Consider the following 21,703-nt stretch of genomic DNA (forward strand, 5'->3'; position numbering starts at 1 on the left):
GGAAACACACAAGAACACATTCACTCACAAAAAAAAAAAAAAAAAAAATTAAAAAAAAAAAAAAAAAAAAAAAAAAAAAATTAAAAAAAAAAATTAAAAAAAATATATATATATAAAAAAATATATATAAAAAAAAAAAAAAAAAAATATATATATATATATATATATATATATATATATATATATATAAAAAATTAAAAAAAAAAACACGCAGACCATTCTATATATTAACATTATATTGCCTAAAATGTACAGAAGTGACAGGTGTGTAAGGATATCCAATGGAGAGGTCGTTGAGGAGCTGTAGTGTCTTAGATGTGATTGGTTCACACTGTCCCCAGTACTTTAAATTGGTGATTCTGCATCGAAACAAAAATTTCCGTTAAAAACATTGTTCCATATTGACAAAGTAAGGTTTAATCATTAGTTGACATCTACTCACATTTTACCAATAAAAACACTGAGTACCATGGTCTCATCATTCAGGCCAAGAACCTCTGATAATCTCCGATACAACTAAGGATCAAAATACAAACAAAAATAGTATTAATGGGTGACTTTTATGGTAGCTTTTAACTACATGGCTCAACATTGCGTATAAGCAATCAAGTTTTGCTACTTTTCTTGCCAGTGCGATTAAATTTTGCAGGAGGTTGTGTTAGTGCCATTATCTATTTGCTGAACTGATGTCAAACTGGATCCCAACTAATGTTCCTTGCTAATCTTAAAGAAAAAACTTGTAATGATAATTTCACATGTCCAACACTGTCAAATCAGGTGTTGATGGCACCATCTGGCACCAGTGCTCTCATATGTTAGTTTGAAGCCCAGTATTACATTATGCATTTTAAATCAATTGATTTATTAGCCAGCCAGCATCTGAAATCCATCTATTATTTTACAATTGTAACATTTAAATTTATTAAAATATGAAATTATCAATACTGATAATTCAGAATTTGCTGAGTGCATTGTTGTGCTGGTACTTATGTTGGTTTAGGCCTGTTTAAATGAATATGGCACTAAAACTGCCAGTAGGGGGCTGCGAGTCTTAATGAGTGATTCATGGATTTATTCATTCAAACAATTCTTCCACATGGTATATGCAGGAATTATAAAGGTAATTTCAATACCTTAAATTTATTTAAGAATTAACCAACGCACAAATGTTCTGCTCTGGGTATGTTTTGGAACTATACAAAAATACAAATAAAAGTAAAAATAAATACAACAGAAATAGGACAATTGTGTCTAAAATAAATGAAAATATCAATACCAGATTTGTAAATCAAGCTCACGTTTTCATATTTGGAAAAAGAGAACATGCTTGTGTGTTATTTTTTAAATATACGGTGACGCACATTCATCCATTTATCCATCATCACACAGTGAAAGATATTGGACTTTAAACACGTTGTTGCTTACTTTTTCAAAGTGAGTGACAATTTCAGCTCACATACCATTACAACAGCAATTACATTATTATAAAAGATGCTAAATATTCCACATCCCATATTAAACAAATCAAAACAACAGCAGGCTGGGAAACGAAGCAATTTTGACATTTCACAAGGGGTTTCTCACAAATCCATAAACTATATACTTGGTGAAAATGGGGATAAAGCGGCTAAAATTAATTATTAAAAAACTGTTAAAAACAATAGCTAATGCAAATAATGCACAGTTTAAAAAAATACATTTTTGAATTTATCATTCCATTCTTTCCAATTATGATCCAGTCCCAAATGGCACCCTCCTCTGAGTCTACACTTTGCTGCAAGGCCTGCTAGGTAAATGTACACTGTGAAATCTGGGTCCCTACGGTGCAATTTAAGTGTCCCATTTGAGACACTGTACCCAAATTTTCAGTGAATCTAATAACCAATTCAAACAGTTGTACACTTTTTTTGCATTCAGGAAACAGACTTTCAAAGGAAAAAAGGCTAAAGCAGAACTAAACATGTTTAGCAGATTAGCAATTCTCTCTATGTGCACTTATCTTGTGTTCACAGTTTGCAATCTGAGCAACAGGAGAGAAAACTTCAGCTTTCTGGTTAGCGGAGAAAGGACACTCTCATCTCTAACATAAAAAACTATTTGTTCTCAAATGTTGTTTTTGTTTCTACATGACCATTTAGAAAGCCAGATTAAAAGAGTAAAACCACAACTACAGCATGCAAAAAGAGCTGAATCAACTGTCTCTCTTCAAAGCCCAGACACAACATCATCAAAAAATATTCAGCAACCCTGAGAGTTCAAAGAAAAACAATTAGGAGAAACCAGTAATTTGGTGTTAAAACATTTTTTTTTTAGATCTGCCATCTAAACAAACCACAGGCAGAAGTTCATGCCCATGAAAAAAATAAACTAAAACTTCAATTACCTTTGATGATTTCTGCACCTGGTCACCGATGTAGATTTTGCGAAACTGTTCAAAGAAACTGAGCATGGCTAACTCAAGCTTCTCATTTCCGGCTTGGGCCAGTCGTGAATCTGTGAGGTTCATTAACTGCAAAACTCTAAAAATGAGAAAAAGTAAATATTTAAAGCAATACAATACAATACTTTATGGTCAGACTTGCATCTGAATTTTTTCTTGCATAATAGCAATTTTACACAGACTTTGTTCAGCTCCAGCCTGATGTACACATGACTTATTTTAATTAAACTTTATTAAAACTTGTGACTCTAAATCAACGGTTAGACTTTAATGGTATAAATTCATGATTCAACATGATTAGGGATTGAAAGGATGTTCCTTGCCAGCCTTGTGAGGTTCTTGTAATACGAATGGTCATATAATTTTTCAAAACCTCCATGAAATCAAAACTAACCATTCGATTTTGTCAGCTCACGTTGCTAGTTTTGTGGTGAACAATTCATCTGTGCATGTCTTTAAGAAAAAAAAAATGGTTTGCCCTACTAATCTTTAATTGAAACATGAAAACAGACTTACTGTTTGTTTGTTTTTTCAGTTAAATTGTCAGATATATACGTATATTTTAGGAATTGAAGCTTCCGGTTTATGTGGACTTTAAGCGATAAAGTAAGAGAACATATGATTTCAAATTATTATTTCGTCGAAAAATATATATATATATAAAACCATAAAAACAAATGGAAACAATAATTGCATCAATATTATAAAATACTAGAGGTTAAATGGATTCATGATCTTTACAGAACACGATCAGCATGCACATGGACTAATTGTGCATGCGCTTTAACTTGCGAATTAACTGCAAAGCTGAAAAAAGTCAGAGTTAAACAAGTTGTATTTGTTTGCTTTATATCTTGTTTTTTTACATTTGTCATGCTGGTTTAAAACCATGCATGATTTGATTCATGATTTAAAAACGCATTATGAGATTCCAACCCCAGACCACTGTAAAATATAGTATACTTTTGTACTGGTGTTATTTGATAAGATTCAGTATTATCTGTTGCATTTATCACGTTGCATGAGCCCAACCATTTGGTATATATAAAGTGGAGACTATGTTCATGCCAAACACACATCCTGGTCTGAACTTTTTTAAGTTCCTCACCGACACACAAGCTCTCCATCCATGGCATCCTGCTCATCCGTGCTGGCGAATGATACTCTTCCACCAATGACTGCACCGATGATGTACACTAGCCATGTCAAACGACCTGGAAAACACACTCATCAAATAAATGTTGTGTTATAATTGTGCATTAAGAAAGATGAGATGTTTCAAGCTTACCTTCCTGAACTGCAATGTCCATTGTGCTGGAGTTGGTGGACTGCAGCAGCTCCTGGTATGACTGGGCCGACTGATCGAAGAGCTGGACCAGCAGCGCGCAGGTCTTCTCATACTCACACCGGCCAATAGTAGACAGCTGGTCCAGCTGCTGTTGCACCAGTCCGGCATCGTCCAAGGGGTCTTCAAGACCATCCCTACAGCAATGGAAATTGCATTTAGGAAAACTAGGAACATTAATTTATTAAAAAGATTACAAAGGTGGATCTATTTCTTCCTCATCAATGTGCACATTTACTACGAGGAAAATAATAAAAAAGGTGTTGGAGCTTCTTATGATTACACCTGAACCACTAAAGTCACATGGAATAATAGTTTGGTTCCTTTTCTGGACTTTAAACATCTTGGAAACACCGTCTTTGGAGAATGAGAGAGCTCTCAGATTTAATCCAAAATATAATAAACAATAACGAACAAAGGTCTCAGGGCTTGAAACAACATGACGGTGAATATTTCAAAACAGAATTTATATTTTTGGGTGAACTAAACCTTTAAATTACTCCTGCATATCCTATATGTATTTTGCATACAAGTCACTAATTGAAATGATTATTGACAATTAATTAATAATCAATCAATCAATCAATCAATCAATCAAAATCCTTCACCTCTATACAATCCCACTTATTACATTCATGCCTAACTGTATTTAACTATGGCTCGCTTTACCTCAGAATGATGTGTACGGACTCCAGGCGGGACGTGATGTAGGCCTTGGTCACCTCAGGGGTGTAGGTCTCCAGCATGTGGGGCTCTGTGGCTTTTACATAAGGGACAGAAGCTGCCAATCGCTGCCACAGGCTCAGCAGATAGTGCACGCTGTTGGGGGCAAACTCCCAGTGCTGGGGCACATCAGAGTTATTATTAGTCTTCGAAAAGCTGATCTTCACAAATTATTTGCATTTTATCATCAATGGTGGAAAGATGATTCAACTTCTGCAGAACTGCCTTAATGCTAAGCACACCAAGTCTTTTGCTTACCTGAAGACTAGTTACGGTGAAGTTAGCGATCAATCTTATGACTTCAGGGTAGTTCTCTACTTTAACTAGTTCTCCCAGCTGATAGTTACTCTTAAGACGAGCCAGCAGTCGGCAGAACTCATGGTAGTTGTTCGGGTCTGACAAACTCTGCAAACCCAAATGTGAAAAAAAAATAAATAAATGTAATATATTCATTTTGCAAAACTAACTAGATACTGATAAATAAGAAATAACCTATGGCTAAAAGTCCATTACACCATTCATAATATGTTGAGAAAAGAAATAGCCAATGTCCACTTGAGGGAGGTTGCATTCACAAAGTGCATTAAAAAAAATGTAATCGCACCTCCCTGTAGATAATTCTGCTTATACCATGATCACTTGCCAGCAATGTTAAAGTAAAGCTGTTATTAAAGAACGGCACCACAATATTTGATCTGAATGATAATTTCGGTGTCTTTTCTGCCGCATTAGATCTAGTATTATGTCCACTTATAATGAGGCACAGATATAAAAGTAATACAAAGTAGTTATCTGTATTCATTAGCAGGTCCAAGAGAGAAGCGTATGTGAAATACCTGCATCTGTGTGGCGTCTCTCTGCTAAAAGTAAAGCTGTGAGCTTAATTACTTCAAAAATAGCAACGTTACCCCCAAGTTGCTGAGAAATAGGTCTAAACTAAAACTGTTAGTGGATTGCAGCAAGTTTCTTTGGCGAAAAACCAGCAACAGACAATGAGGTATTTAAAATATAACTTACTCAGTAATAACTTCAAGTTTGTTAAACTGGGACAGAAAGACAGTCCTAATTGTGAAGATGCAAATCAGTCTCAAAACAGTCAATTCTTCAAGAAAGTGAAAGTAAAAATAATGGCATTTAATGCTGCATTAGTGCCTTATCTCTGAAAGCTGCTTCTACTTATGAGCCATAAATCTCCTTGATTTAAAATGCTTTAGCTACTGGGGATATCTCTGATTATCTTAGAATCACAATATCATTGGTTATTGGCACAATGCTAGAATGAAATGCTCAATATCAGCTTGTACATTAAAATAACAGTTACGATATTATCATAGACAATACATTTTGCACAGCCCTGCTCTGATTGTGTGCGCTTCAATGGAAGAATTGCATTAATACATATTATTAATAGTTTTAAATGCACAACTACCAGCCAATCAAAATATAGATTTCAGAGAGATTAGCTATAAAGAGCACTTTTTTAATAAACATTACATCGACATCTACATAATAATAACAACTAATATTACATGCATTTATAAAGACATTCAAACAAGTATAAAGAGGGATGGCGTACTTGAGGGTTTTCCAATATCCTCTTCACACCATCTACTAAATGTGAGAGGAATTTTGCTCTCTCTGCATTGTTGAAAAGAGACCTCCGGACAGATGCTATTTGGACTAGACATGACAAAACCTGAAAGGCGAACCAGACAGACAGTTATTAACAGCCGACACCAATGGGGAAAGAGTGCAACAGTATCTATAAGGCGAAGGCTTGTTTATCTTCACACGCATGTCATGCTGTTTATCGGACACTCACCAAGGGAGACAGTGAGGGAGGGATGGAATGATACAAATCAAAAAACAGCTGCAAGGTTGAGGAATCCAAAAAGGCTGCAGATAAGAGAAAAAGAGAGAAATTAAACATGAATTCAGCTTAAATGCCTAATGTTATATTAAACACTGCCCGTAAAAAAGAAAAAAAAATGGAGCCAACAAATTGTCGTATTTGTAAACAGTGAAAAACGTAATGAACAAGCAAAAATGTGCAATATTTTAAAAATTAAATGAAAAAGAATATTTCTTAATTTTTGTTCTTGAAGATTTGATTATCATATATGATATCACTTGAATTATTTTTTTCTCTTAAAAAAAATTACCCTTCAGAAATCACTGATATGCTGACCTGTTTCTCAAAACACATTTCTTATTTTAAATAAACAGCAGATTTTTTTGATATAACTAATTTCACAACTTCCAGGAATCCTTAAAAACTATTTATTAATTTATTTATTTGACATGGACATCACCATTACACTGGACAACAAAAAGCATTTGTTTAAATGTTTTAGCAGACTTGCTAATTCTCAACACCTGTCCACGGGAGGCTTGGCATAAAATAAAAATAAAATAGACACTTATACACCACATTTTAATTCTTTACATAAAATTGCTGTACGGCAAAGGCGGCATGATCAAACAAACTAACAGTAGACTAATTGTGCAAACACTGGCTAACAGGTAAATCATTCCACAATTTGGTTCCATTAACAGAGAAAACAGATTGACCAAAAGAGGTCTTACACTTTGATACAAGACAGTCACCATAAGCAGTTGCTCATGTGACTGTGAGAGGTTTGATGCCTACTGATTAGGTCAAAAAACAGCATTGGAACATGATTATTTAGACATAAAATTAAATAATTAAATGTAATAAAACTATCAAAACTAAAAAGGTTGTGTTTACATAAACCTCACAATGATGCCATCGCAAAGGCTTTAGGTCCATAACTTCATACATAAATTCTGGGGTCGCCACAGTGGAATGAACCGTCAACTTATCCACCAGATGTTTTATGCAGCGGATGCCATTCCTACAGCAACCCATCACTGAGAAACACCCATGCACTCATTCACAAACATACACTATCAACAATTTAGCTTACCCAATTCACCTATGGCGCATGTCTTTGGACTGTGGGGGAAACCAGAGCACTCGGAGGAAACCCAAACCAACACAGGGAGAACATGCAAACTTCACACAGAAAAGCCAACTGACCCAGCCAAGGTTCAAACCAATGACCTTCTTGCTGAGGCGACCATGCTACCCGCTGTGCCACCGTCCATAAATTTAATTGATTAAATTAATTTAAAAATTGATCACTTTTAGATAAAGGTCAATCACTGCAAAAAAATTCTCTCTCGATGTTAGAGTGTCTTTTTCTTTTCCTTTTGCCTACTCATTGTCGTTGACTGGCATGTATGTAGTCGACAGCACTTGGGAGAAATGCATAAAGGCCAATAAGAAGAGCGAAATAGTGTCTGTCTCCTTTTTTTTTTATTCCTTAAAGTCTTTGGGTAAACGCTGGGACACCTGGCACCCATCACAATACCGACGGCAACAGAGAAATACTGTAGACTGTAATAGGGAGATATCTCTGTAGACGGATGGCATTTCATGTCACGTTCAGCCTTATAATCTTAAAATGTGAGCAAAATCAGCTGTTTTGTCATTCCCTTAAGGGGGTCACACACCAGAAGCGCCGCTTCACATTACGCTATAGAGAACCATTCAAATACTAGCTCTAAAGTGACGTTGGTGAATTAGTAACAGCTTCTGCTGTTCTGACGTCAGATGCATATGTGAATTAATGGCAGAAGAAAGTAGTTCCTGATACAAAAAGGTTTTAGACTCTCCATGTTTGATTTTCTTTTTTATATACAGGATTGTGCCGTTGAACTGTTGTATAAATGCAATATCACACGAGTAGCAGTGCGATATGGCTGTAAATCAGCACTGGTGGGGCGCTAAGGCACTTGGCCTGCAGCCTCGTACAGCCATATCGCACTGCTACTCATGTGATATTGCTCATATATACATATACATACAGTTGAAGTTAGAATTATTAGCCCCCCTGAATTATTAGCCCCCTGTTTATTTTTCCCCAATAACTCATTTCTAATATCTGATTTATTTGATCTTTTCCATGATGACAGTAAATAATATTTGACTAGATATTTTTAAGACACTTCTATACAGTTTAAAATGACATTTAAAGGCTTAACTAGGTTAACTAGGCAAGTTAGGGTAATTAGGCAATTAATTGTATAATGAGGGTTTGTTCTGTAGACTTTCTCCAGAAGAAAAAAATATTATCAGACATACTGTGAAAATGTCCTTGCTCTATTGAACATCATTTGGGAAATGTTTAAAAAAAGAATTAAAAAAAATTAAAACAGGGACTAATAATTCTGACTTCAACTGTATATATAACAACATTTAAAAAACACTACCTGAATACAGCCTGTTTAAATGTACTACAACACAGCTGCGCCATTCATACATTCATTAATTGTTCAACAAAGAACATCAGCGTACCTGATCTCCAGCTGGTGGGGATCTGGACGGTACACAGATCATCTGAGGACTCATCTGTGGATGTTCCAATGAAATCAAAGTTGAGGCAATTGTGGGCTAATTTGAGTAACTGCATGAGCAGCCCGTGTTGGCTCTCATCGTTCAGATTCAAGTTCTTCCCAGACGCCTGCAAGCAGACAGAACAATCCATTAAACATTTAACAATGTTCAGCAGTTGTTAATGAGACCATACAGATCTATGAATTGTTAAACATTAGCCTCACCTGTTTGAGGAGGTTGCAGGACAGGGTGAAGATGTCAAACAAAGAGGAATCTCGAAACGATGACGCAATCTTCCTGTGTTTTGTAAGCGGATGTGTCGAGTCTGCCTGAAGGACCAAAAGTTTGAAGAAATCAGTCATTAACTTTTAAAGTGACTTTCAGATATTGATACTGAACATACAGGAAAATAAAAATAACTCAAGCATTGCAGAAAGACTAAGTGAAGATATAATGCAGCGAGTGGAGAAACTTACTTGGTTAATCTCATTGGTTAGCTGGGAAAGAATTGTGACTCCTATGATGCAGTGTTCAACACTATCCTAAAACAAAACACCATGTTAAAAATACAAACTTAATTTTATGATTTAAAGATAAAAAAAATGAACAAATTAATCACTATTTACTCACTCAAGTGGTTTTAACTTCATTCTGTTGAAGATATTATGAAGAATGCTGAAAACCTGTAACTATTGACTTCAACAGTAGGAAGAACAAATACTAAGGAAGTCAATGGTTAAAGGTTTTCAATGTTCTTCAAAATACCTCCTCTAGAGTTCAACAGAAGAGAGAAATTCAAACCAGGTAATGAAGGGTGAGAAAATGATGACAGAATTGTCATTTTTGGGTGCACAATACCTTTAACATTAACAATGGGTACATTCACAGCAAAAACAGTTCAATACCTTTAATCAAACAACTTAATAAAAAAAAATATTTACAAAAATTGAGTCGGGATGCACTAAAATGCAAAACATGTCAATTGCATACAATACTATAAACATGGTTCACATTCATACACATGTTAATACTAAAACTCCATGACTTTTTCAAAATTTCAGGTAAATATTCATGATCTAATGTTTCATGTAATGTCTGCATATACATGGTAAACAATAACAAAAATTGCACATTCAAATCTATTACAGCCTATCGTTAAAATACATTACACTTATTACAAAATATTGGAAAAATAGTCCAATATTGCGATATTTTATTTTTCTGCAATAAATATTGTTATGAATACACTATAGTTGAATAGCACTGTTTGTCAATTTTCTGGGGAGCCTAACAGTTTTCAGGTATAACAATTGAATAATAACATGAATAATCGCTTTTCTTACTTGTCCAAATATCTAAATATTCTTAAATAAATTAAAAATACAGTTTTGTTTTCTACTTAAAAAAAAAATCGTCAAAATTAAGAGTTTTTCCTTAAAACAAGCAAAATGCAAAAAACACACTACCTGACAAAAGTCTTGTCGCCCATCCAAGTTAAGAACAAGAAATAATAACTTGACTTCTAGTTGATCATTTGGTTTCAGAAGTGGCTTATATGAAAGGCAAAGGCCTCTAGATCAAGCTTATTTTACCTAAATAAAATATGAACATGCCTTGATTTTTAATTAGGACAGTAAGGTTTGACTCTGCTGAGACAAAAGTCTTGTCTCTTAATAGAAATAATGTACAGTATAGAATATAAAGTCATGGTGCAGTGAAAAAAGAATTAACATTGTGTATGACTCCCATGAGCTTGGAGGACTGCATCCATACATCTCTGCAATACCCCAGACATGGTCAATGTTTATGTCTGGTGACTGGGCTGGCCAATTCTGGAGCACCTTGACCTTCTTTGCTTTCAGGAACTTTGATGTGGAGGCTGAAGTATGAGAAGGAGTGCTATCCTGCTGAAGAACTTGCCCTCTCCTGTGGTTTGTAATGTAATGCAGCACAAATGTCTTGATATCTCAAGCTGCCGATGTTGCCATCCACTCTACAGATCCCCGTACTGAATGTAACCCCAAACCATGATTTTTCCTTTACCAAACTTGACTGATTTCTGTTGGAATCTTGGTTCCATGCCGGTTCCAATAGGTCTTCTGCATTATATGTGATGGATTGGGAAGCAGTTCAACATGGTTCATCAGAAAAACTTTTCCTAATTCACATTTTTTTGTTGTTTTTGCAACTGGAATCGACGACAAGACTTTTGTCAGGCAGTGTATTGTGCAGCCCTAGTTACACTGTATGTGGTTTACTTTCATATTTATTTTATCTATGTAAAAATTATTAACACAATGCCTACAGCAACGAAATAGCCTGAGAGCATGTTACTGGCCAAGAACAGAAAAGAGGATAACCAACTTAATTGTCATATTTACACCAAATCTTTACAAAAATAATGACATAAAATTACTAAAAACAAATGCTAGCACTAAATGACTTTTAGAATTGCAGTTGACTTGAGCGACAAATAAAACATGACAAATTGTGTTTTAGTCTGGATAAACACTTCACATTAGCCAACTCAGCTTTGTCATGTAACAAAATGAACACTCAAACTGAAATACATTGTCATACATTGTATAATTCAGAAAAGAAGAATATTATCTTCACCAAAATATTCATATAATGAATCATACCTGCAGGAATCTTGTCACATCGACTATGACATTCCTGAAGACGTAATCTTCCTTTTGGCAGTCGAACCAGCCAAGTTTGGTGATTCTGGCATAGAGCTGGATCAGGGCTTGCGTCACGAAGGCAGCAAGCTTTGGCCGGGTTGCCAGATAATTGAGAACATAATTTCCTGAGGAACCAATTTGATGTTAATTTTAAAAATTGGGTTCCAATTCTAAAGTTGAACTTGTGGCAAATTCTATACACTTACGAATGTCAATGCGCTGCTCCAGGGGAAGTGGGTTACTTGTTCGCGACACCAACTTGGAGAGACACGTCGCAGCCAACAACTGTGAGTATGAGGACTGGACAAACAAACAAAAACACAGTACGCAATTCAGAAAAGACTCACTGAACTCAAAATAATGGAGGAATAATTGAGTTTTTGAAAAAAAATCGTTGCGGTCAGATCATTTGAAAGATTGTGTTCTTCAGTTTTCAGAAAGTTAAAAGTCTTACACTTCCTCTTTCCAGCAACAACTGGCATTTACTCAGGCAGTCGGGACTGTTGGTGAACTCCACCAGTGCTTTCTCTGCCTGAAGACGTGTGGTGGTGTCTGTGGTCTCATACAGCTGCTTGCACAGGATCTCTAGCTGGGCTAGGCTCTGAAAAGAACAAAAACAATAAAAAAATAAATAAAAAAAAATCAATGCTATTTAAATGTCTTTTTTGCCATTACATTCTGCTTCTTTTTATATTAGAAATAAAAATACCTATTTTGACAACATTCAAACAACATTCAAAGGATGTATTTTGGAATATAATTTCTAAACCATTTGCAATCAAATTTCACATTTTGGTTTAGTTTTGACATAAAAAAGTATCATTATTCTATAAAACTACGATTGATATATTTTTATTTATTTAAAAATCATATGCACTTCTCATTAATGAGGGAATGTGTAAAAAAAAAAAAACTTACCATGTTATTACTGCATTTACAACTTGTGATTAAGTTGAAATTCGAGAACACTTATGAAACTGTAACAGTACACTACCTCAACAAACTTGGACATAACAGCTACGTCAAAGCTAAGGTTGTACCCCAAGCCTAAGAATATTACTTCAGGAAACTTTCTGTATCTTCTTGTACAATCACAACATTAAACATCACGTTTATGACAAACCAGACACTTATGTTGCATTAAGCAAATTAATGTGCAGCGCTCACATCCACAATTTATTGTACTAGGTCACTGAGGGAGTATCTGGTTCAAGCATGCATGAAAGACTATATGGTGATTGGCAAAAAAAGTCAGTGATACACTAATACATAGAGGCGCAATGAAAGAGCTAACTCGTGTTATGCAGCAACAAGCCTCTAAACAGTTCTTTGTTCCCGTGTGGAGCATAACTATACAAAATCAGCCTCAGCAGAAAAACAGCAGCTGCAACAAATGCACAGCCTCAATGAAAAACTCCACGTTTATTATGCAAAACAAATTCTGAACTAATGAACCCAGTCGCCTATACTAGTGTTATCTGGAAATGTTGTATGGCGCCTGAGTTACACCCTGTTAAAGAAAAGTTTAATACTTGAACGTAATAAAAAAAAAAAATTGTACATTTTGATCTGATAAACGAATCAAGAGACCCTAAAAGAACAGGAGGACCCCTAAAAAGACAGAAAAAATGCATTTGGATTCTAATAGATAACATGTAAGCTGTATTTGCAGGAAACTGCACAGAAAAGATAAGACAACCCTGAAACTCAAATGAAAACATCATTAATGGGTTTTCCTAAATAAAAGGTTGATAACCACCTATAATTAACCTATAACACATTAATTATTAGAAATAACATGCTTTGAGCCCTCTATTAAATGATTACAACATACATAAATAATGTTAACTTATTTTACAATTAAATGTTGCAACTTTTTGAACTACTAATCAAGACGGGAATTGAATGATAAAACCCAGAAATATTGCTGAGTCACCTCACTGGCCCCACAACACATTAGATAATTACGTAAACACACATATTTTGAAACATTAGTTGATGAACATAATTTATAACAAGTATGGGAAGATATCAAGATGTGGTCAGCGACACTCAAGGGGTCTTTAAGATGCAATGCTGCTCCGATGGTAATTAATAATCTATTGCTGCAAATGGAATGGCTCCTTTACCACCTACAGAGTAACAGGATGCGTGACAACACTGGAAAGCTCATGTTTACTCGTGCCTGTGCAAATGAGAGTCAGGTTATCAACAGCTTCGTCCACGACTTCATTAAATTTCATGGGAATAAGTAGTTATTCAACACAGTGTTTAACCTTAAGACCTCTTTAACCTTTGACCTCAAATATGGCCCATCTTGTCATTTGTCATGAACTGGTTGGTCACGAGATAACAGATGACATGCAGCATCTGTGTTTGAACACTAGAAAGCTTGAGTGTTTAATGTACCAGTGACACATTAAAAAGATGTCTAGAAAGACTTTTTCATGACAGTGACAACACATTTGTGTGTGTGTGTGTATATATATATATATATATATATAAAATAATAATACGAAGAGTAGAAGAAAAATAAGGATTTTAATTATTAGCAGACTACACTTAAGTAATTTACACTTAAGACTCATTTTAAGAATTAAAGGAATAATTCTCCGAAAAAATTAAAAAAGAGAGATATAATTACCCTATGTCTACTCAAAACACATCTGACCTTTTTCAAATTAAAAGTGACTTGCGTACATTAAGATCTTTAGCAGAAACAGTGGTCTCCTGATGATATATTGAGGTTTTGCGATGTGAAACTGAACATAATTTACTACATTATTACCTTTAATCTACAGTATGGAGTGGAGTGCGAGCTTCCTCTCACAGTGATGTATGTGTGCAAATTCATACATGAGCTGATGCTGCTGGTTTACATCAGAGTGTGAGGACGCATGATAGACCCTTTTCACATTTCCGAGTTTCTCAGTAGCGGACGTCGTCATATTCGGGAAAACTTTGAGCGTGAATGGGAGAGTACAACACATTTTTTTACAATCTTATTTGTTTAAATAATAAAAGAATAACTCCACGATGATGTTATAAAAATTTTCAGAAGGAAAAAAAATAGTGTGAGACTGATGAAGGCAGCCTGAGGAGAGAATAATGTCAAATTACTCTTATCCCCATAGACACTGCTTTAAAAACGCCTTACACAAGCTGTAATTCGATTTTTGTAATTTGAAGCAAAGATGATATAATGCATACATATAAATGTTCATGCGTTTAAAAAAATAAATAAATAATAAAAATATTAAAAACTTTCAAGGATTCAAAATGCTGATGACCGCTAAACGAATCTTATCAGACTTGTGAAAAGGGTCCATTGAGGTAAAGTTGGTTTTATTTATTGGTTATTTATTTATTGGTTACTCACACACTGGTTCAGTGACATGCTTCCTATATTGTTTACCATGGTACTTTGAATATTTGACTGTGAACACTGTTGTACTTCGATGGTCATTGCCTGCCGATGATTTCACTATTTAGAATTTGCAAAGAATATTTTTCTGAAATTATATTATTATGGAGAAAGTCCTAACGTGTGAATGTAGAACCAACTTTACCTCAATGGACGCCTGTTACATTGCTCATCAAAATGATTCTTGCTTGTATTTACACTGACAACTATATTTGAAAAAACATGTTTGTATAATTAAATTTAGATGTACAATATTAATTGGGAAGATTGAAAATGTTTAGACTCATTCGTCGAAGGTGTGGGTTAGAAATAAAGTAAATAATGTTCAGTTTCTAGCACAGGTATTCATTTTACATGGCCTGTATGATTTAGTTTTCGGCTCTGTGTTGACTTTCCTTTAATAATTTACAAAAAGTCACTGTTTCTCATTTTAAAAAAATAATAATTATGAAAAAAATTACCAACTCGGATTAGAAAACAGCTATTTTCGAGTATACTATCTCTTAAATATACTATTTATTTTCGAGTAACGTTACACTATCCCTTAAACCTGTTTTCATTATCAGAAAAGTAAATGGAATTTAAGAATATAATTAATATCGTTTCATTGTAAATAGATGTTTATTAATAACCAAAACAATATGGATAATATAGTGGAAAAGCTCTCAAAACGTTTATTTCAAGTTCGCTTACTGAAGTGCTTCCAATTAAGTTATGTCAGATAATGTTATTCAACGGAGTCAATTCAACTACACTCAACCTCTAGAAATTAGGAAATATATTAAAAATAATACATCTATTTTAATTAATTTCATAAGAATTGCCTACATACATCTAGCGGGGAATGATAACGAATATTTCGTACTTATAATTTTCAATAGAAAGTCATTTCTGCTCGGGCTTTTGGTTTGACGAGGCGGCGCGCGGGAGAATCTCATGAGTTAGCATGAGAGCTACAGGCTAACAGCGCGAGAGCTCAGCAAACCGGACACATTTGCGCTCAGCAATAACAGAATGACAGATAACCACAGTAAAATGCGCTTTTGGGCTTAACAACAGTCTTTTCCCTCGGAAAAAAAGACTCGCTTATTTCAAGTCAATATCGCATTGTGTATATAAGGCCAGTGTGTAGTTATTACACAGCAAGGGTTTGGATGAAGATGATGCCTTGTTTACAATGTAAAACATGACTGTCGCTATAGAGTTACGTGCAGGGGGGAAATAAACAATCTCTCTGTATCTGCCAATCCCTGCTGCTTAAACCGATAGTCGTCGCATCTTGCTTCAAAACAACTTTCACTTATGCAACAGAGTTGTGTGTTAGCTTGGACCACAGAGTTAAAATCAACATGATGACAGGCCACAAGTCAACACTTGATAATCGCATCCAATAAAGCATGCAAGTCAAGCTCTATCGTTTGGCGACGCATGCGTTTAAAACAAACACGCACGCATCGCCGAAATAAGTCTCGGGATTTACCATTAGACTGCAGTGGATCAAAATTCATTAATTTCATAATAGCAAAACAAAATAATTTACTTACCTGCACATGATCCGCCATTTTGCTCCATTCATGCTCCTCTCACTCCCCCTGACAATGAGCATGCGCGCATCTGCACACAATCACTGGAACATTTACGCAATTGACGTACGCACTGATAAAGCCAGATGTTCGCTCGAGGCTTCGTGAATACCGTTACGGTGGACGAAATAACGCCGAAAAGAGCCTTTGTTTACATGCTTCTTAAAGTGAAACTGCGAATTCAAATATTAGAGGTCACGTGGATTTATAATTTCAAGCGTGAATAAAATTTGCAAGTTAGGAAACGATACTATTATCTGATCAAAAATATTTTGTATAGTTTTCACGCGGTAAATGTTTGCACCTGTTGTAAAAGTGCACTGACTAAACACTGGCTAATTTTACACAAAACAATGTGTAAAAAACTTTTTGATGTCAAAAATGTGTACAGTGACATGAAATGTCAAAATATTCTGTTTCTCTGTTTCAAAATTCTGCATTTAATGGGATTAATTCACCCTAAAATGAATATTATATCATAACTCACCCACCCGACCTTCACTGGTTCCAAACTAGTTTGAGATATTTAAATTTTTGCTGAACAAAAAAGTTATTATGAAAAATGTTGGACAACTGACCACTGACTTCCATAGTATTTGTTTTACCTATAAAAGTCGTTACATGTATCTATACATGTATTTTACCAAAATAAAATATGAACATGTCTTGATTTTTTATTATTTAATTACCACAGTAAGGTCTGACTTTGCTTAGACAAAAGTTTTATCACTGAACAGAAAATAATGTACAGTATAGAATATAAAGTCATGGTGCAGTGGATAAAGAATTAATATTGTTTATAATAAGCTTGGGCGGCTGCATCCAAATGTCTCTGCAATGACTCAAAATAACTTATTAATAATGTCATCTGGAATGGCAAAGAAAGTGTATTTGCAGGACTCCCAGAGTTCGTCAAGATTCTTTAAATTCATCATCAGTGCCTCCTCCTTCATCTTACTCCAGACATGCTCAATCACGTTCATATCTGGTGATTGGGCTGGCCAATCCTGGAGCACCTTGACCTTCTTTGCTTTCAGGAACTTTGATGTGGATGCTGAAGTATGAGAAGGAGTGCTATCCTGCTGAAGAATTGTGCTGAAGTAGCACAATCGCCCAACAGCAAGAAGGTCACTGGTTCAAGCCCCGGCTGGGTCAGTTGGCATTTCTGTGTGGAGTCTGCATGTTCTCCACGTGTTCGTTTGGGTTTTCTCCGGATGCTCCGGTTTCCCCCACAGTCCAAAGACATCCGGGTATACAGCAGGTGAATTTAATAAACTAAATTGGCCGTAGTGTGTGCTTGAGAATGAGTGTGTATATGGATGCTTACCAGTTCTGGGTTGCAACTGGAAGGGCATCTGCTGCGGTGTAAAACATATGCTGGATAAATTGGCGGTTCATTCTGCTGTGGCAACTCCTGGTTGGGGACAAAACCGAAGAAAAATTAATGAATAAATATACAGAATTCTAGTTATTGCTTGCAGTTTTGCTAATTGGTTGCTAGTGCATTGCTAACTATAGTTGTTGGTGCCTGTTAATTGTTAGTATTTAACCTGTTAATGATCATCTAAGATTGAAATCGGCTTCTTGAATTATGACATGCAGTTAATTGAGCACTGTAAAGGTTTGAAGATGACTCAACTGACAGGTTTCGGGCCCTCAACCAAACCACAAGCAATTACGAGTGAAAATTTCAGTCAGCTGTAGCTTTGCCAGCTAACAACTCATTCAGAGTGTTCAGTGGAGTGAAAGAGAGCGTGGAGACACCACAGGATTAGACGCTTTTTTTCATCCAGAATTTGTTCGCTGTTATTATTGTATTGGTTTTCTCAAACTATGACTCAGAATTACTTTCTGTTTTACTATACTTGGTAATTGACATCTCCATATATAACAAAACTGAATTCTGGTCCTTGATTCTGATTATTTGAGCAGTGTTTGAAGCCGTTGTGAATTATTTTATAAACAAACACCTGTGACATTTTACATCTGTGTATCTGCCATTTGATGTATTATTTATTTCAGTATGATTAACTGTTTGAAATTCACTATAAATGGTCAGGGACTATAAAAACATGCTACAAAAATTTTAAAATAACACTGCTGATGATATTATACTGTTAAACTGTACATTTAAAATTCATTCATTCATTTTCCTTCAGCATAGTCCATTAATTAATAGGGGTTGCAACAGCGGAATGAACCGCCAACTATTCTGGCACGTTTTACACAGCGGGTGCCCTTCCAGCCACAATCCAGTATTGGGAAACACCCATACTCTCTCACATTCACACGCACTCATTCACTAGGGCAATTTTTTTAGTTCATCCAATTCACCTGTACCGCATGTCTTTGGACTGTGGGCGAAACCCGAGCGTCCGGAGGAAACCCACGCAAACACAGGCAGAACATACAAACTCCACACAGAAACACCAACTAGCTCAACCGGGACTCAAACCAGCGATCTTCTTGCTGTGAGGCAACAGTGCTAACCACAGTTAAAATTATTTTTAAAAAGAATTGCTACACAATTTAACACAAAAAAATTACATTTTACAATGAAAATTTAAATGTAATTTTGGCAACTAATTGAAATAAACAAGTGTTAAACCTATTAACCTACAACTAAAATGAAGATTTATTTTAAAAATGTAACAAATACTAATAAAATGCTAAATAAAGAACATTTAAATTGATCAAAACAATAGTTAATATATGCCATAAAGATGTGAATGTAAATTTAATAAATTTTTAAAGTTTACAATGACATACTTTCCTTTGGCTTATTCCGTTTTTTATCAGGTGGAATAAACCTGGCACATGTTTATAAATAATATTAAAATAACATTTTCACTTAGAGAACATTCTACATTTCAACAAATCACCAAACAAACAAACAAACTTCAGAAAATTCCAAAAGAATATTTACTTATGAAACATATTCCAGTAATGAAACTACTGAAATACCAAAAGACAGTAGGAAGTCACATGACCAGAGATTGCCTTTGCACAGATTGGAGGTTTCAGCTGCACTGTTGACCCTTATGCATGAACTCTATATTCAGTTCTGATGCAAAATAAATGCACATTTATACAAAATTTATAAAACACAAACCTTTTTTCTTCTTTTATTTTGATCATATAATCCAACAATGAAGGAGTTACACTACAAAATGTGAAAAGAAAAATATTACAAGACAGACTTGAGAAATAGCCCCAACGTAATGTTGTCTTGTGAGACTTTACAAGAATAGCTATTATATAGCTCTATAGCTATTTTCTTTAATTGCTGACAAGAACTTTAAACTTAACAGATTATAGCGTTTTCAAGTAAATTACACGTATTACAGTATCAACAGAACAAACAGAAAAAGCAATAAATAATACATTTTCATGAGAAAATAATTCAAAATTATGTACCTCCTTTTCACTGTTTTATTTCAATCTTAGATTTCATAGATACTGTAGTATTTGTATATGGTACTTCCCACATCATTATTAAATCAGTGCCCAAATTCTGCCCCAAACTATTTTTTATATCTTTAACATGCAGAATTTATGAAGAGATTTGATAAATATAATATATTCAATATAAATCCCAAAAATGTGGATAAATACACATTATAAAACAAGCGTCCCCCCTTAAAGTAAAAAAAAATATATAGTTTCCTCATCTCTCTGTACATGTATATTTGTAAATTCTTTCATTTATTGGTGAGACAGTATTTATTAAGGTAAATTCCATGCTTTTTTCTAATCATAGTGTGCATTTAGGCAATAATCAGGTTCTACAAACCCTTTTAATGTAAAGGTTATAAAATGTAAACTAGTATCTAGAATTTTCACATCATCGATATAGATACTGTAACTGAAACACAAGAATGAGCACAGAATAAGAAGATATGTGACCATGGGCCGTGAAACCATGCAGTCATAAGTGTTAAATTTTCAAAACTATATTGGGCCAAGATATAAAATTTCACTCAAAAAAATATTGCAGCCTATTTTTTACTTGAATCAAATGAATTTTTCTAGTCACCTCAGCTCACATCACATTAATCAAACTGACTAAAAATATCAGGTTAATCTTTGTTAGCTGAATAGTCGAAATCAAATGGACTAATTAAATAAGTTAAAATAATTTAAAAACATTTGCTGTCATGACTTTTTGTCATTTATTTACAGTGTTAAAAATCTGGCATGTGAGGGTAAAATCCTTTAGATATTTTTTAAAGATGTCCAAATGAACCATTTAAAACTAGGATATTTACAAAATATCTCCATGGAATATGATATTTACAATCCTAATGATTTTTGTCATAAAAATAACAATTGTAAAAGTTTACCCAGACTGTAAAAATCATGATTAATATGATAATATGATTAATTAGTTCTGAAGTTAATTGTGTTCTAACTTAATTTTATAAGTTACGAAAGCTGTTTTAAGTCAGTTTAACATAATATAAGATCAATGGACTCTTAATGTAATTTGATTCAGCTTAAAAGTTTAAAGCAACCAGGATTTTTTTGTAGTGCATGAAATGTATTTTTGGTCAATGCCAAAAATATACCAGTGAAACATAAGACAACATATATTACCAGACAAAAGCTGCACAAGGACACTATTAATTACATTAAAATCTGCCATGACAACAAACTCCAGCAGTTCAAGTCGTCTTATATTAATAAAGGAATCAATCGTCTTGCCATCCTACACATACATATAAGGGCCTGCAAGACGCCATATTTGTGAATAAGCTGCAACAGCAGCTATTGGCCACAAAGAGGCACTCTAGACACATGACCAAAACATATAAAAAGGCCTTAACAGGATTATTTCAAACTGGCCAGATTCCTGACTGCAATTCTACACAGAGAAACAGAATAAAGGTTACAAAAGTATACATATAACGCACAATTTGATACGCACAAATAGTCTTAGTGTGTTCAATTTTAGATCCTATCCACCGAAAATGATGCAATTTGTGAGTTCATGTTAATCTACTTTTCACTGCCATGCTGAAACTAAAAACCCAACTTCGTACAGCATTTACTGTGACTAAAGGTGAATTTCTCAAGTTATCATG

The 21,703-nt window shown here is 34.6% G+C and overlaps 1 protein-coding gene across 2 annotated transcripts in view; it reads right to left on the reverse strand.

The window, feature by feature from the left end:
• Positions 1-16,628, reverse strand: part of xpo7 (exportin 7) — a 33,388-nt gene extending 16,760 nt beyond the window's left edge. Inside the window, exons 1-16 of one of the 2 annotated variants that reach the window (XM_056466351.1) lie at positions 16,581-16,628; positions 12,067-12,213; positions 11,819-11,912; positions 11,571-11,737; positions 9,405-9,470; positions 9,153-9,257; positions 8,890-9,055; positions 6,331-6,404; positions 6,085-6,204; positions 4,767-4,913; positions 4,455-4,627; positions 3,729-3,922; positions 3,549-3,654; positions 2,384-2,519; positions 443-516; positions 276-359 (exon numbers count right to left, since the gene is read on the reverse strand). In XM_056466351.1, the coding sequence (XP_056322326.1) occupies positions 276-359; positions 443-516; positions 2,384-2,519; positions 3,549-3,654; positions 3,729-3,922; positions 4,455-4,627; positions 4,767-4,913; positions 6,085-6,204; positions 6,331-6,404; positions 8,890-9,055; positions 9,153-9,257; positions 9,405-9,470; positions 11,571-11,737; positions 11,819-11,912; positions 12,067-12,213; positions 16,581-16,598 (1,871 nt within the window). In that variant the 5' untranslated portion in view covers positions 16,599-16,628. Of the gene's footprint in view, positions 1-275; positions 360-442; positions 517-2,383; positions 2,520-3,548; positions 3,655-3,728; positions 3,923-4,454; positions 4,628-4,766; positions 4,914-6,084; positions 6,205-6,330; positions 6,405-8,889; positions 9,056-9,152; positions 9,265-9,402; positions 9,471-11,570; positions 11,738-11,818; positions 11,913-12,066; positions 12,214-16,580 lie in introns of both variants that reach the window. The other variant, XM_056466350.1, reaches the window with a different exon arrangement.
• Between the last annotated feature and the right edge of the window lie 5,075 nt (positions 16,629-21,703).

Source organism: Danio aesculapii, chromosome 10 (genome assembly GCF_903798145.1).
Source record: "Danio aesculapii chromosome 10, fDanAes4.1, whole genome shotgun sequence".
Classification (NCBI taxonomy): Eukaryota; Metazoa; Chordata; class Actinopteri; order Cypriniformes; family Danionidae; genus Danio; species Danio aesculapii.